The sequence below is a fragment of the Hyposmocoma kahamanoa genome, unplaced genomic scaffold (genome assembly GCF_003589595.1).
Source record: "Hyposmocoma kahamanoa isolate Upper Pololo Valley unplaced genomic scaffold, ASM358959v1 99879, whole genome shotgun sequence".
Lineage (NCBI taxonomy): Eukaryota > Metazoa > Arthropoda > Insecta > Lepidoptera > Cosmopterigidae > Hyposmocoma > Hyposmocoma kahamanoa.
In genome coordinates this window covers 9970882-9988520 of record NW_020656077.1, presented here as the reverse complement: position 1 = coordinate 9988520, position 17639 = coordinate 9970882, and the positions used below count along the sequence as shown (strand labels likewise).

Genomic DNA, 17639 nt, shown 5'->3' with positions numbered 1-17639 from the left:
GAAAGAGGGTACCTCAGAAGTAGTCCCATTTAAATTTGAAGAAAATATTCGATCTCTAAGGGTGGTAAACTAGGGGATAAATGACTTGGGAGGTCGGTTTTTTTAGTACTCTGTACTGAGGTTATCTTATTCCCGTACAAATACGGTTCATTTTGCTTGGATCAAGCGGCAGGGCAGTTGAAGCAGTGGCTTTATTCCAGTATATTTCGTAGAGGAATTGGCAAATTTTTTTCTTTTTTTTTTATGACAGGACGAACAAGTCCTGTGCCTGGTGGTAAGCGACACGCCTGTCCATGGCAGTTGCGGTGTGACTAAAAGCTTAGAGCTCCGTAGCAGTTAATTACATTGAGATTTTTATTGAATGTCAAGATGTTTGACGAGCATGACATACAATTATTTTTCTCAAACATGCCCGGAAATGTTTGCATTACTTTAAAAAAACGAACACGGAAAGTTTGTCATTTATGGATCATGCAACTTCTTCCCGGCCAAGGCCTGCAAAGTGAGTATGAAAATCCATTACTGTCCTCTTCTCTAAACTTTTAAAATCTAATAGTGAACTATGTAAACAGGCAAAAGAAAAACTCATACAGCCAACTGCCCAGTGTTCATAACTGCGAGAATTAAAAATACCTACCTGTACCGCTTACTTACAAAAAAGAAAATGGCGGTATCATTTAGACCTTAGAATAAAAATGCATAGAAACTTAGCCCGCACACGCTAAGTGAGGCAAATTGAAGCGCTCCCAAAGGGCCTACACGAGCGGGCGGGCCGTCAGTGCTCAAGGTCAACTTGCACCGCGAACAGCTCCAGAATTTTAGCTAAAAATGACGAAATGTGCGGTAAATGAGTGTAAAAATACGTCAGACAAACATAAAATAGATACTAACATCACATTCGACAAGCAAGTAACGCGTTTCAACTTGTATTTTTATATAAATATTCACTAAAACCGAAAATTAACCTACTACTAAAACTAGCCTACATGAATTTAATTTTTGCCTCAGTTGTGACAGTTCGTTTGATATAAAACTATCATTCTATGCGTTATTATGCTAAGATTTAGACCTTAAATGTTTTGGTATTCTTTTGTTTTATCGTCTGTTTTGTATTTTGGTCGCGAAAATGTGCGCCAGTGGGAAGAGCAATAACGAAAATACAGTAATAGATAATCAAATACATCATCCGAAGTTCAGCAAAATTTACCATTAATGTGCCTGGAAAAACAATAACATTATCTTTTAGCAATTGCATTGTATAAATTTTAATGTCAGTTAATATTTTCTTACTTTTTCTATTATACATCTTCCTGTCTTTAGTCTTATATTATTTCCTCGCATTGTTTGAGAAAAATTCTACACATGCCTCGGCGAGAACGGGGATTGCTTGACTCGTATTAATACAAGGCAATCCCCGGTCTCTGCAATAATGTACTATTTGTGACAATACTCTACTAGTTTGTTATAATTATTAATACAAAAATGGAACACCACGCCATTTGCGCACAGCATCGATTCGTGTTCGTTCCTAATCCGAGACTATAGGAATCTAGAATACTCGGACCTTCTTCGGATGTCGTTTGTGCACTAAATCCGAAAAACCCAGAGGTAAAATGACACCTCAGCCACCTGTGACATTTCGGACCGTCATTTCTCGGATTCGAAAATTATATGAACCGGACGTAGTGCGCAAAAGCTTTAAGAAAAGAGTCGGAAGAAAAGAATTCGATCTGGCTAGATTCGACCCAACGCACTATGGGGAGATTGAGTCATTTTCGTGTCATAAATCTATAACTTCCAAGTTTTAAAAGATAATTGCGTGATTATTTTTTTTTTGATATTCTTAAATACTTTATTTTTAATAACTTAACAAAAAAGAAATCAAAAGCAATTACAAAGGTCGTATTACAAAATTGAAGACTATGTGTTAGATAAAGATGTGTAGGAAGATGTGGGTCTAGATTCCGCACAAATTTGATTCAAAGTGTACTCAGTACCATATAAGTTTATTTGAAAAGAGCAATCCCTATAGTTCTTTCTTGTCGGGGAAGGCAGCATGGTATACAAGCAGTAGCTTATAAAATGACGTTTTCAAGTGCGATTTATTTTACCTATGGTATAAATGATTCTTTGGCTTTCGCTATGAAAAGCTACAAAAAATATATGAACATAAAAAAATTAAAATTTATATAAACTAACAGCAGTCTTTAAAGAAAATAAACTATGTTTACTTACAAATAACAAAATTAAACATCTTAAAGCAATTGCAATTAAACAATATAATTAAATGAAAAGTTTAAAGTATTTTAAAATTCACCTAAAAGCTCCAAAGCTTCATCTAGAAGCTCTATAGATTTATTATTATAAGGTTTTCTAAGACCAGTTACGTAAGGGTCCGAAGCGTACAAAAGTGTATTTATTTATTTATTTATTCATTCATCCATTCGTTCATCCATCTGTACATTCATTAATATTCATTTATTCGTGGAAAACCAACAGCTTTACAACAAATTAAAAAACATCATCAAATACATTACAGCCAATCAAAGATTTTCGCTAACATAATGACTAATAATAACAACGAGCACTTAGCAAGTGGTAACAGCAAATAAAATATTTAGGATATAATATATACGTGTAAAACGATTTTATAAAAATTATCTACCAATATGGCCGGTATTCATTAATTTTATCATAGTATATATAATTATATATGTGAACAAAAATACGGCGAGAAATCCTACATATGTTATCTAATAAAAATTAGTCTTCGTTAGCGCAGTAAGAACAATATGTCCTAATTTCATGTTTTAATAGATTAACACATGTTACGCAAGGAAACAGCAAGTTTTTTGTTCTTCTAACATAAATTTGTTAGTTTTCCTACGAAACAACACTACTTATGGAGCATCGGCAAATTTTGGCAACAGTCAAAACTCTAATTGAATATTAAAGATAAGCAAAATTAGCATATCACGATATATGTATAGCTCACGATATATAATTATATACATGTACTTCAGAAAAATATGTATTGTAACACTTGTATTATTACTTTTGCTATGTCAATACAAATTAATATTGAGAAAAAAAAACACAAATTTAAAATTATTTTCATTCCGCATATTTGGCTGCTCTATGCCATGAAATAGTAACAGACAGGAGGTTAAATGATGGATATTTGTATAGATTGATCTCAGCTTTAATTTGAGGTATAATACATATATCTCCGCAGTATTTTCGGAAACCCATTCATGGCGTTAGGCGGTTCCCCATAGTGCAACGTCTTCCAGCAAACCGTGTCAGACGCTAAGCTACGGAGCGGACCTTACGATTTTGTTATGTACTTGTTGCAGGTCCATTGTCTTTGTTTTTTTTGTTAAAGGACCCTGGTCAGGTGCTATCGAGATCAAAAATTTTCTAATATAGCGAATCGTAGATAGTCGGTTACAAAATTGAGTTTGCTGAATCTATACAACTATCGATTATGCAAGCGTAGTGTCTTCTGGAGTATTTTAGGATACGACTTGACGACGTTGTTACGATAATTACAGTTACTAAATCTACATCTCTAGTCAGCTGCTGGTAGCTGTAAAGGAGCCTGGCTGTAAGAAAAGCTTTCACAGATTTCTCACAGATGGCGCGATGGCAAATAAGTTTCAAAAACTTTCCTTAGTGTTCGATATTTGTATTAATAATTAAATTGTGTTTTATTTTCTATACATCATCTCTAAAGGTTTGCAGCAAGTTATTTGAACCCTACATGAGGTTAATTCTATTGTTTGCGTCGTTCGCCCACCACACTATTTAATAATTTCCCGACGGAGAGGAGTTGTTAGCTATCATAATATCGGTATGGTGTACAGTCAAGGGCGCTTTTTAAGGTCCTTATATACGAGTTGGATTGAAATATGAGGTATCAATAAACATTACCCTGTACAATAAACTGAGACGAAATATTATACGGTTCGGTAATTATCTAAAAAAATTCAAATAGTGGGAATTCGAAGGCTTATATTATGTTATACGTTTAGATTGAACTTTTGAAGTTTTATTTAGCGTGAATTTTTATAAATTTGAAGCAATTGCATAGCTAATAGCAAATTAGAGAAAAACGAGATTTAAAATTATTAAATAACAGGGGAAAAAACATTTATAATGGCTGCATCGTTTACATTCATTCAGTAACGTCAACTTTTAACAGGTGTCAACGTCTGTTATTGCACGTATTGCGCTCGTCACCCTGAGAGCGATTACACGCGCGCGATTTTAAACAACGACGCAAACGCGATGCAAGCGCGCGATTGCATCGATACAAATGCGCAATTGCACCGCTACATGCACGATTGCATCGGTGCAATCGCCTATAAATCGCAAGTGTAGCGGTGCAATCGCGCATTTGTATCGATGCAATCGCGCATTTGTATCGATGAAATCGCGCATTTGTATCGATGCAATCGCGCGCTTGCATCGTTGCCTAAAATCGCCGTGTGTAACCATTCTATGACACACAAGTCGATAAGCATTACTGCTAGGCTTAAGCATTACTGCTAGGCTGCAGTACTAGCCTGGACGAGCTCTTTCACAAGGAGGTTTAGTGCTACTAAGATTTCATTCTTCAATGAAATGCATAGGAAATCTGAAATAATAACTTATTACCGCATTGAAGTTAGAGTAAAAGTTTTAGCAATTCGCAGGCTTTGAGGCTACTGGTAAGTACGAGAGGCGGTATGAAATAAAATACGACTATGGTTTCAATTACTTTTTTTCAATTTGAAACATACATAGGAAGTGTAAAAATAGGAAATGAACTCATTATATTATTTTAAAAAAAGTTGTTGCTCCTTTTTAAATTTAGATTTTTTCTTCCGCCATTTTGTTCATATTTGCAACGTAATCAACAAGTGTCACTAATTTTGAAAATAAATTAAACAACGAACTCGTCACGATAGTGGCCAGTATTGTTTTTAAATTGGAAATACTCAAAAGCTATTACTTTTCAGCCGCCCCTCGTATTACATTTTAATTACCTGGCCTCTAACTAGGAAATTCCTTGTATTATGAGAACCAGAACTAATTTAGAAGTTAAATTTCCAAATTGGTTCTATCGGGAATCGATTCACTTCATCCAGCTCCTACAGTACAAACTGTTGACGCCACTAAAGTCGTCTATGGTAATACTATTAAGAGAGGTGCAGTCCAGGAACTGACAGGGTATATAAATAGTAATTGTAAATTGTGCCACTAATAGTGTGCTTCGAAACTATAATTTTATTATATTATGTTCCAGCTGAAGACATGCATATAAACAGACTATAGAGTTTTGTTAATGTAAGAAAACAAAATGTTGAAAAGTAACGTATACTTGTAGTCATCTAAATACACATCCTCTCCTCTGCTCCATTATCCGACTTAAATCAAAAATAGCAGCACAGCACTCATATTTGAACTCATTTCTTAATAACAACGACTCACGACTACATATCCTTGCCTTGCAGTGTTATATAGAATTTACGTTTCTTGGAACGTGTGCGAACACTACATGATTTACCACCAACGGTCTTCCTTTTCTATTTTTTTATAATATCAATTGGTGGTGATGGTGAGCTACACGCTGTCCATAACAGTTGCAGTCACCCTGCGACATCAGTTGACAAGTTTCTTGTACCTGTGAATTCACCAGCAGCCTTACCCTTCAAAACCGAAACACAGTAATGCTGATATTACTGCTTGGCGACAGAAATAGGTAAGGTGGCAGTGCTTCCCTGGACGAACTCTTTCACACAGAGCTCCACCGCTACTTAGTCTAAACGGCACTCCTCAGGCTTCAACATCCTTCTATCCCAAAACTGTCTTAACCTCAAAAGGCAAGATCTCCGTCGGAACACTCCCTGCATATTAAGCAAATTTTAGAACTATAACTAACTAACAATAGAACACGTGTAGAGGTTGAAACAGCCATACATATCACACCATTACAAATAAAGTGACCCATATCAAAAAAATAATATTTTTATTTCATTTTTGCATATTATTGGTTGTTAATCTGAAACTGACTTATTAAAGCTCGAATAGCGTAGAATCTCTACATGGGTCTCTTTCATTTTGTTCGGAATTGAAATCCGCACTTACAAAGACAACACGCCATCACTGTTGGCGAAAACGTGATGGATTACCAATTGAGCCATTTTCGATCTTACGGATCGTCATTAAAAATCATGAAATTTTTATAAACTCGACTTGCTTTATAACTTTCGTTTGACAATTAGAACGAATTAATTTTGATAAGGTCATAATACGACGCTTAGCTGTTTCAAATTAAGGAGACTAAGAGTCGTATTCTAGAACTCTATTCAATGCTCAAGTCAGGATTGCACTGGCAACACAAGCACTGGAAATACGACCCTAATGGCAGGGACTTGAGTATGATTTCGAGTGCTTTGAAACATACTCAAGTCCTGACTTGAGCATTGAGTACAGTTCTAGAATACGACCCTTAATTCTTAATAAGTCAAATGAAATTCAGTAAAACAGTCACCCTACGGTGACTAGTTTTTGTAAATTATGTTTTTAATTTGTTAAATAACAAAACAACCAATTTTTGCAGTTGTAAAGCTTAATGTTTCATCATTATTTTCCAAGACTTAGGCTCAACTCTTGCGACTTGAAAAAAAAATTGGATTAAATTGAGTTAAATTGAATTGGTTGGAATTTGAATTGAATTAAATTGGTTTTGTTTTGGGTTTTTACGAGTGGCGTCCCTGTCCCTATATGGTCCTGGCAGAATACCAGCGTCGCGGGCAGCCGCGTCATTTCTGCTGAGTCAGCGGCGGATTAGTAGAATATATTACTGTCTTACGTTTAAGTTAATATCTGTATCATGTGTCTGTATATGTATTTGTCTTGGTGGTGAATAAAGATTTTATCTATCTATCTAACTCACCCTGGCGCAGGGTCGAAGCGTCACGTCGCGTCCTGTTTTACAACTACAACGCCTGACGACACTCGCATTAGTGCGTCCGGATCACAGTGTGGTCGGCGTCTGACGCCTCACAGCGCTCGTGTAACGCGCGTCGACTCTTGACTCCATATTTGCATAACACAAATTTGCCCCTTAATAATGGGAAAATAGAGATGAATATGCTACAGGCGAAAAACACGACGCGTCGCGACGCTTCGACTTTGCGCCAGTGTGAGTTGAGCCTAACAAGACACAAGAGTAATAAATTAAATATTATGAAAATGTCAATGAACTTCAACCTTATTTTGCATATTCCCAAAAAGTTGAAATTTGGTATTGGGTCCACATGCAAAGATGTACTACAATGCTTCAGCGTGTGGCTAACTAGAGGGCAAAATCCCTTTGTGTTCAAGGAGCAAATCCAGTAGGGTGCACATATTCCTAGAGGAGCTCGGTTGACATACACGACATGCTAAATCAGTGCTACAAAGTCGAGATGCAGATACCAAATTCTAACAGACTCTATCTGCTGTATAATATTGTAGAGAAGATTTAGCACTAACCAGGAATGGAACCAAATGACCACCACAGTAGTAGTAGCAGAAGAGGTCCTTGTGAAAGAGTTCGTCCTGGGTGGTACTGTCATCTTACCTACTTCTGCTGCCAAGCAGCAATGTCAGCATTACCGTATTCCGGTTATGAAGGGTAAAGGTACTGGTGAAATTACAGGCACATGACTTATCGACTTATGTCCCAAGGTAACGAGAGCATTAGCAGTACTCCTCAGATCTTTGCGATTTAAAGCTCTTAGTGGCACTGCAATTGTTATGGACTGGCATGTGTCTGATCTGACCACAGGTTAAATGTAGCAGAGACTGTTGATTCTACCATGAAAGGGATGTGAATCCTTTGCAGCTTTTTCGTCAACGTTTTAATAAGCACGTGACGAGAGCGAGATCAAATTAAAACAATTTGATATATGTGTTATAAAATGAAGTCAACAAAATCCCTCAGTTCTACTAAACTTTCAATAACACAGAAATCCACAAACACCAGGAAGTAACTACCGCCAACGAAGAGATTGCCAACTCAACACAGAGATACCGGGATCTGCTGGAGAGGCACCCTAATGCCCTGACAACACAGTTTGTGACTCGGAACTATAGCAAACGACTGAGAAGGAAAGACATCCTGTAGAGAGAGAAATTGTAGGAGATGTCCTTGATGAAGGACACACTCCACACACAATTAAATCTGAAACACATTTGCTCATAGTGGAATGCGCTGGTTGCAATTAAACATGAAAAAAAAAAGTTCTACTAAACAACTTGTTTTTGGGTACAAGGTCTTGAATGAAGCCATATTAATAATGTAATGTAATATAACTGAAGATAAACAAATTCCAAATAAAATTATTACTGACATTTTATTAATTTTCCAATTCTTCAGTTCTTTGTTTAAACAAAAAACAATGACTAATCATTGAAACACTTTTAGCAATATATACGACAATAAAATATCATTATCTACAAAATGATAAGCTTTACGTTAATGTTGATAAAATTGTAGATTTACACCTATATTATGTCACCATGCATAATGAACATTTTAAATTCAGCCCTATGATAATAACTGCAATATATTAATTTGACAGACAAAATCATTATCATAGAAGCCTTCATAATTCTGCCTATACATAAACCAGAAACAAGTAGATACCTATATAGAATTACATCTATAAACGAGGGTAGAGTGAAATTAACTGTTGCATCTTGCACAACTCCACATTACAACATGTGTATCTGTTATGGAGTGCTGTAACACAAAAGTATTCTGTTGTGGGCGACGCGCACACAAAACCTTGACATAAAAGAACAAGTACACTATTTATAAGTATGAACATGTCTGCATAGCAGAGACGCAATCATACACCAGCGCGCATGGAGCTCCCGTTCAGACTGGAGAGGCCAACGGAAGAAATATAAGAGAAATACTTCGCCATCTGATTAGTAGGCGTATCACTACTGACCTAATACGGTCGTAGCTTGCAACTTACCTGAATAAACTGTATTGTGATGGCACTTTTCCCGACTCCGCCTCCGCCTACCACCACTAATTTATAAGTCTGAGCTTGGCTCGGTCTTTCACCACTGCGCGACATTTTTCGCCCGCACAAAAACACTACTGCGGAATTAAAAATGAAAATAAAACAATTTCTTTTCACAGCTCTGCAACAGTGAACAGTTTGGTGTTACTATAGTACACAAAGTAGGTACTCTGTCTGTGGTTTGGTGAGTGACGATTTTTTTTTATCGTCATGAATCCCAAATATTTTTCTTAATTTTTTGTTAGCCTTTTGCAGTTAGTGTTTCAGCCAGTTACAAAGTGTTTTCATTTTCACTTGTTCTTTTAATTGGAAAAACTTAATTTGGAAACGGGAAGGAGAAAGAACGAAAAAGGGATTAGCGCGATCAGTGTTACCATAAGCGGAATATAATATAATGACGTCTGTCGTACTCTATGAGCTTAGAGGATGAATAAAAATAAAAGAAATGAGTTAACAAATTTGTCGTAGTATCATTAGAGATCGTGAATCAAAACACAAAAATTATAATATTGTAATAATTTATTTCTCAGTTTTTATTTATTTAATAACAAGAATCTCTTTTTAGACTTAACAATGCTTGGGATTTGAGACTTATAACAACAAGCTATACAGTTTACTATGCAATATGTAAGATCATCGTGTATGTCCCATATTCCGTGTGTATTCCATTATTTCATCGTACAGGATCAAGAGCACGTCAAGCCTGACACTTAAGACTTAAATTCAACTCTATGCAGCTTACGATAAGAACGGTGCAAAGTACAAAGTATCAAGCTTGACATGCTCTTGACGTACATGCTTTTTAAATCAGTCATTATTTAGTCAGTACATGGTTATGCAATGTTAAATATGGGATACATTTAGTACCTATGTATTATGCTGATAACACGTGCTGTACTTTAATACTTAGGGTCGTATTCCAGAACTCTACTCAATACTCAAGTCAGGACTTGAGTATTACAGTGAGCACTAAAAATCATACTCAAGTCATTGCCATTAGGTCGTATTTCCAGTGCTTGAAATCATACTCAAGTCTGCTCAAATCCTGACTTGAGCATTGAGTAGAGTTCTAGAATACGACCCTAATTATGCTTAAACTAAAAAAACTAAACGCTTAAAGAAGTGCTACAGAGGTGCGGCTACCGCGCCACAGTCGTGTCACTGCTGAGTTTCTATATTTATGTGTCTAATTTGAAGGCGCGCCCTGAGCCTGTTCCGAAGGACGAAACCATCCTATCCACCTTAACGAGCATCGGCATTCATAAGACATTAGTACAATTCTAAAAATAGAGGCGTAAGAACATTTTTTTTAAATACTTACATAATTAAAATCCAAACGATTTTAATAAACAAAAGCGATTTGTTTTATTACGCGGCTAAAAGAACTTTTTTTTTTTCATCCTTATTGAAGTATGGCAACAGTGTAAAATAAAAGCCGGGTTTGTTTGACAGTTGGCGGGAGTGGTTATGGTTGATGGAAGTGACAATGGTTGACATGACAACTATGTCGCGGGGCTGAGTTTTATTAAATTGTTGTTAAGCTATTCACTGAGTCTTCCAACTCTGACATTGGCGGAATCGAAATATCCATACAAAACAGTCAAGTTTTGAGCAAAGCTGTGAAAGCTGAAAGCTAAAGTAAAACAATATGATCAAAATATCAGCACTGAATAAGGAGTCTGAAGAGGAAAGCCGCTCTGAAGAGGAAGTTACACGCGAGGCGCTCGAACAAATAGCACTGCAGCAGTATGCCAAAGCTCTCGAGTTGCAGAGGAAAGGAAATCTTTCCGATGCCACACAGCTCGTTAAGGACCTGCTCGACACGGAAGTGATATATGAAGTCAAAAAGCCTGCTCCGGGTGAGAAAATTACAGGGCCTTTATTTAATTTAAAGTACCTATGTTACAAGAACTTGGCATCTATGTTAAGTAATGCTGGCGAAGTGGAGGCAGCTATTGACGCATACTGTGCGGCTACGGAGCTCGACGATACCGACGTGACCCTCTGGCATCGTCTGGGTCTACTTTGTTTGCGTGCAGAGCGTTATGAAATGGCACTGCAAGTATTTCAGCGTGGCACTGAACAAAACCCAAAACATTGGCCTTGTCTTGACAAAATAGTTACCCTTCTCTTTGCACTTGACTATAAAGAAGAATGCATATCCACCATATATGAAACTTTACACTTGGACCCTGGCTACATGCGAGGTATTGTGTATAGAAAGCACATCTACTCTACTTACCCACATTTACGAGAATTTATGGAATACCTTAATCCTTTTTATAAATGGAATGAAACTGATGATGATGTGATTGATGAAGAAAAAGCAGAGAAATTATTAAAAGAAGCTCAAAACATAAAGGATATATTTTTGTCCCAACAAAACGCTCAAAAGTTTGGGTGTGTATTACCAGTTTTGAAATTAAATAAACCAATTACAAATCTAACATGGGAGGCTGTTGGTGAGTCGCTCATACATATGCACCATTACATTGAAATAAATGCTTACAGCCACGCTTGTCCTATTGAAATTATTTATGAGAAACAAGAACATGTAGTTGAAGTAAATGAAACTATCAAAGAGACTGAACAAAAAGACTCTAGTCCAGAAGAAAATCAAATTGATATTGATAAAATGACTGAAAGTGTTACAGACAATGAGAATAATGATGCTTCAGATAAAACAGTAACAGATGAAAAAAATGAGACTGATAGGGAAGCTCCGGTGCAAGGCATGGCTTCCGAATCAGTAACAGAGCCTACAGCTGAGAATACACCTGAACCTAAAAAGAGATCAGTAGCTCGGAGACGGGGCAGCGCATTGAGCTTTTTGGAGCAATGGGAGTGGTGCACCAAGCGAAGATCAGGACGTAAAAAAACAGCAAATAGACAAGATGATGACAACATATATGAGACATTACGTAGAATGGTGCCAGCTCATCTGGCTCCAGATGCTGTTCAAAAAGAAGACAAAAATGTTAATGCTACTGTTACTGAATTTAGTCTAGAAGTTGAAGAAAAAAGCAAGAATTTTAAAGATGAGCAGTACTTTGGTACTGATAATGAACAACAAGACATAAAGCAGTTCATCACTAAATTTACAGAAAGTAAAAAGGACATTATAGACATGCTACGAGACTATCTTTGGCTTTTATGTCAAAAGACTGGTAAATGGCCAGAATCTCTCCCAAAAGTATTTACAAAAGCCAATGAATGCTATAAATCTCACATAGACATCCCTGCATGTGTAGATGATAACCATGATGACCTGATCCATTACACTTTGGTGAATTTGCTAGTTGAAGAGTTTTCTGTAAGTGAAAAATTACTTGTGATGACCACAGAAGACAAACAAAAGCACGACATAAGTGTGATTGAGTCTATAGGAGTAATTATAACCTTAAAACCTTATATCTTCACAAATCCTAATATTCTAGAGCTGACAATTCGTCACCACTGGGTTAAATTACACATTCACATATTGAACAAGTGTGATGAAATTGCATTAGATTACCTCTACCAACTCTCATATGAGTTTGAAGCAATGGGAGAACATCAAGAAACATTTAACTTGGTTAATGACAATTTTGCGTTCAAACCAGTGATCAATCAAAGTGAAATTAGCGCTTATATCAAATTTCTTGAAAGAAATAAGAAATTATCAAAAGTCATGGAGTTATATGAAAGAGGTTGTTATGAGGAAGTTTTATTGATAGTCATTGATTCCTTTGAGCACTGTAAAAATCTTGCCAAAAATCAAGAGGAGGAAATGTCTTTGGACTTTGCAGTTCAGTTGTCTCTAATATTGGATACACTCTGGGCACTTGATAGAGTTGACAGCTGTTTAAAATGGTCTTTAATTTGTTTACATGAGGCTTTGAAACATTACTTTCGCCTAACTTCTGCTTCCTCAGATTATGACAAATGGACCATGGCTGTAGTTAAGATACTAAGTTGTATGGAGCACATACTTACTAATGAAGGTTTGACATGTTTGGACTCTGCATCTTCAAAAGAATTGAGTCAGGGTCTCGAAGATCTCATTAGGATAATAGGTCATCAAGTCGAGACTAATGCAGCAGAGATGCCGTTTGGGACAGTCGTTCCCTGGATTATTTTGCATTATATTTTGCAAAGAGAAGAAGACCAGGGAAGGGGCAGGGCAGCTATTGACAAGGATAAATTGTTTGAAGAAGTCCCAAATTCTTTAATGGTGCTGTTCATAGCACACGAAAATCTCGGTAATAGAGAATGGTGTTGCAAATCTGATGGAAAGCTTCTGTACTTTATTTTGGACACTGTTGTACCTAGATTACGGTCTCCCTACTTGTCCAAATGTTTGGAACAAGTTTGCCAGTACATGGAACAGTGTGTGTACTGCTTATATGGACATCCTGGAAGAAAGAATAAGGTGAAATATTTAGCTGATCACAATGTCACGCCATTCAATTTTGATTGGAAAAGAGCGCAACAATTGTACGAGATATTCAGGCCGCCAACATTACCTGTACTGGAAGGAAAGGTTTCTGGAATCTCAGGTGATACTGAACAACTATTTCGCAACATTCTTACGTTGCTGCCAATGGAATGCGATCCACAGAAGTACATACCAGAAGTCGAAAAATATATCAAAGGCATAGAAGATAAATTGCCAACTACACCACCTCTTTTGCCATACAAAATGAAAGATATTTACTTTCTTTTAGGAGACTACTATTTTAAGAAGGACGATGTGAAAATGGCGATAAAATATAACATATTGGACGTGGTGGTGAATAAAGACAGACTGGAATCATGGGCCGAAATATCGCTGGCTAAAGGCGTGAATTTGGAAAGAATACTAAATTCTTGCAAAAATCTTAATAATGAGAGGGAGATTTTAAATCCAGCAAAGGCAATTATTAGATGCTACAAACGTTCTTTGGAGATTGATCCGACACATTGTAACCTGTGGATTGAGTACGGCATTTTTGCGTACACTATACATTCATTTTGTTCGCGTGTTCTGAAGCAAGCCAGCGAATCACTTAGTATGGAAGATTTTGAATCTTTAGAAAAACAGAAGGAGGAATTATTGGATACTACTTATAAATGTTTTATGGCTGCGTTAGATCTTAACAGTAACGATTCTGAAAAAGCGAATGAAGACCTTTGGCTATTTTATTACATGTTGGGTAAAATAGCAGAAAAGCGTAATAAACCACCATCTGAATATTTAAATTATTACATGCAAGGGGTGAAAAGTTTACAAGAAGCTGAAGCCATTTACCCCTTGAAAATCAATTACAACTCGCCAGCACACTCATGCATAGAGGTCTTAGAACTGCACTATAGAATTCATGCGTCGATCTTAAAATACATAGAACAACACGAAAATAAAACAATTACTTTATCAGTTGGTAAAGTATTTTCGTCATGTATTGAAGAGTGGAAGAATGGACCTTTTTCAAAAAAATTTAAAAAGGAAATCGGTGCCAACTCAGAGGCGCAACTCGAAAAAGATGCAAAAACAATCCGTGAGCCTATACATGCAGCCAATATTCTAAAACGTTCTATAAGTGATGTCGGTGAAGAAGATACACAAGAAGGGAAAAAGTTGAAATTGGAAGCAGCTGCTGCAAAAGTAAAAAGATCTGCATCTTACGACACGGAAAGAGTCAACACAGAAACGTCTACTGAAGATGAAGCCCAAAACACAGAGCCGTCAAATAAAGTACCAGAACATAAGAAAGTTGGTATTTTATCAGAACCTATGAAGCTTGATACTGTACCAGAACCTAAAGAGGTTGATACCTCACCAGCACTCAATAAAACGGATACAATTACACAGCCTAACAAAGCAGATGCAGTACCAAAAATTAATGAATCCGGTTCCATTACAGAGCCTAACAAAACTGATACAGTAACAGAACCTAACAGATCTGCTGATATTGTACCAGAGCCTAATACAGCGGACATTGTACCGGAGATTAAGAAAGTAGAGTTTTCAACTGACACGTTTTATGAAAAGAAATATTATACAGAAACAAAAATTGATCAGGACATCAGCGTCACAGAGAAGCAGTTGCCTGCGGAATGCGATGACATTGACACAGATAAGAAAGAGAATGGCAGCAGTAGTTCATCTTCATCATCCTCTGATTCCAGTTCTAGTGATAGTTCTTCTGATAGCAGCAGCGAGTCCAGTCGTGACAGCGACGCTTCTTCGAAATCTTGTAATGATAAAACACTGCCTGAAGAAGAAATTACGCAAATTGTGATTGCTTGTATCGAAGCCTTAGAGGATTGCGCCTGTCGTTTGTCTCCTCATTATAAAGCCATCTATAGGCTTGCTCATTATCATTTTTATAATAAAAAAGGAAAAGACATAGAAAGGTGTAGAGATCTGATGTTATCAACGTGTATGTCGAGAACTGGCCAGAAACTAGGAGGGTTGTTTAGTGAAAGAAAAACATCTAATTTTTTTAATAACGTTTGGAAAATTCCTAAACCTGAAGTAGACAGAGCAGGCGGATTCGCGTTTCATATGAGTCGCTCAGCCCAACTGACTATGGAAATACTTAAAGAAATCGACGACCACAAAACCTTATTAGACTTGAGTCTATATTTACAAAGAATACCAGAACCAGATAAAAAGTATTTAAGAGACTCTGATCGGGAGGAACTAGCGCAGCAGGCGTTTACTTTATGTGTCCAATCTTTGAAAGGGCAACTACAAAAATTCAGCCAGCAGTCAGATCTAAAGAGTAATGAAGTAGAAAGACAGGCTCTTAAGAGTTTAATGTTGGATATATACAGAGCATATACGAGATATCACAAGCAATTGAGCCCCAACATCAAATCTACTCATTTCACGAATTTGCTCGTAGACGCTTATAAACTAATTACTACTATACCAATAGCTGATAACTTGGATCTCGTCGATTTAAGTACAAAATATTGTCACTCCTTGCAGCAAACATTGAGACAACAAGCGGCACAAGCTAGTTTGGACAAAAGTCACCAACAACAAAAGAAACAAACAGCTAAGATTGCTTCCACTGCCAGTTTTGCCGATCCTACAAAGCTGATAACTGCTCATTCAACTACTACCGTACCCAAGACTAATTCTACAGACCTTAAAACCACTATGGCTTCTATATCTACCGGTTCTACTTTGCCTAAAATGTCGGCACATGAAATGACTGCAGCGTTCCAAAGTTTCCTCCCCGTCTTGAACGATCCCATATCACAACAGACAGCAGCAGCGCTCAGCTATCTGAATAATATAAGCGCGTTAGCGAGTTATTCTTCTCTTCAAAGTACGTTACAATCAACGCTTCAAAACTCTCTTCAAAATTCATTTCAAGCTGAATTTTACCGTCAGTTTTTGAATCAAAGTTTATCATCATCCTACTTACCGCCACCAAGGAAGCAGAAACGTGGTCCCAAGACCGCTAACACGTCACGTCCTGGTACTTCAAATACTTCTCAGGCGAAATCGTTCAGTAGTGCTTCCACCACCTTCACTAGTAAAACTACCTCGAATACTGGAGTGTCAATTTTACAAAAATCAAATTCAGCATCTCTTGCTCCGACTATGGGAAAAGTTTTACCATCATTGCCCGCGTCGATGACTGCTAATCTTTCGTCTTTTGGAGCTTCTACTTCTAACGCTCAAATTAACACTTGCATGCCGTCTCAGGCCCACATGTCAGGTTCAATGACGACTGTGAACGCCGCTATTCACACAAAACCTCCCTTGCCACACGAGCAAGTAAGCCCTGGTAAAACGTTGCAAGAAAAATTGGCTGAGCGACAGAAAAATCTGCCTAATATGTCTAAGGGGAATAATTTTGTGGTTAACAGGCTGCCGGCTTCTTTGACTATTAAAAAGACTGTGGTGCCTAAGCCTGCTGCTAATTCTGATGAAGTGATTGTCCTCGATGATGACTAGTTTTATTGTCATTATTTGTAACATTTCTGCCAGAAATGAAATATTTTAAATAAGTCGTCTAGTGCCTAGATTTTCAATGTTTGTATAGCGTCAATTATTTAGAAAATGGCTTGGTGATTGACTTTAGTTGTGTGCCTTTTTAAATATAACTTGTGCCGGATTAAATTATGGGACAGCAATGAGGTCACGTTAGGGATGTCTATGTATTGGTCAACTCATCCTGAATATTTTAAAACACATAGGGAAGTCATTGAAACGTTGTTGCCATAAAGTAACTTATAAGCATACCTGCTACCAATTGAAATTAGAATAAAGTTTAACAAAATTGTTACAAAAAAAATTGTAAAATTCCCAAAATGTTTTTGATACATTGCTTCTACAGTAATAAAGAATATTTAAAATTTACAAATACCAATTTATATTAATTTGAATTGCAATTAGCTGTAGAGAGCAGATGTGATATTCATCTGCTTATAGGTTTAATACAATTTTTATACTTTTACTTAAGATTTGTATTGTAACTGTAATTGCTATATTCTGCCAAATAATACAACAATTTTGAAGATGTAAGGAAAATAAATTACATAAATTCATCATGATTTTTTATTTATACAAAAAATATTAAGTTCCATATT

At 36.7% G+C, this 17639-nt stretch overlaps 2 protein-coding genes across 2 annotated transcripts in view; one reads left to right on the top strand and one right to left on the bottom strand.

Annotated features, from left to right (window-relative positions):
* LOC113239569 (ras-like protein 2) overlaps window positions 1-9148 on the bottom strand; it is a 116120-nt gene extending 106972 nt beyond the window's left edge. Inside the window, exon 1 of the mRNA XM_026476630.1 lies at window positions 9018-9148. Within this exon, the coding sequence (XP_026332415.1) occupies window positions 9018-9122 (105 nt within the window). The 5' untranslated portion in view covers window positions 9123-9148. The remainder of the gene's footprint in view (window positions 1-9017) is intronic.
* Window positions 9149-10599: 1451 nt separating this feature from the next.
* LOC113239567 (calcineurin-binding protein cabin-1-like) lies at window positions 10600-17540 on the top strand. The gene has a single exon (XM_026476628.1). The coding sequence runs from the start codon at window positions 10717-10719 to the stop codon at window positions 17002-17004; it is 6288 nt and encodes a 2095-aa protein (XP_026332413.1). The 5' UTR covers window positions 10600-10716; the 3' UTR covers window positions 17005-17540.
* The last annotated feature ends 99 nt before the right edge of the window (window positions 17541-17639 follow it).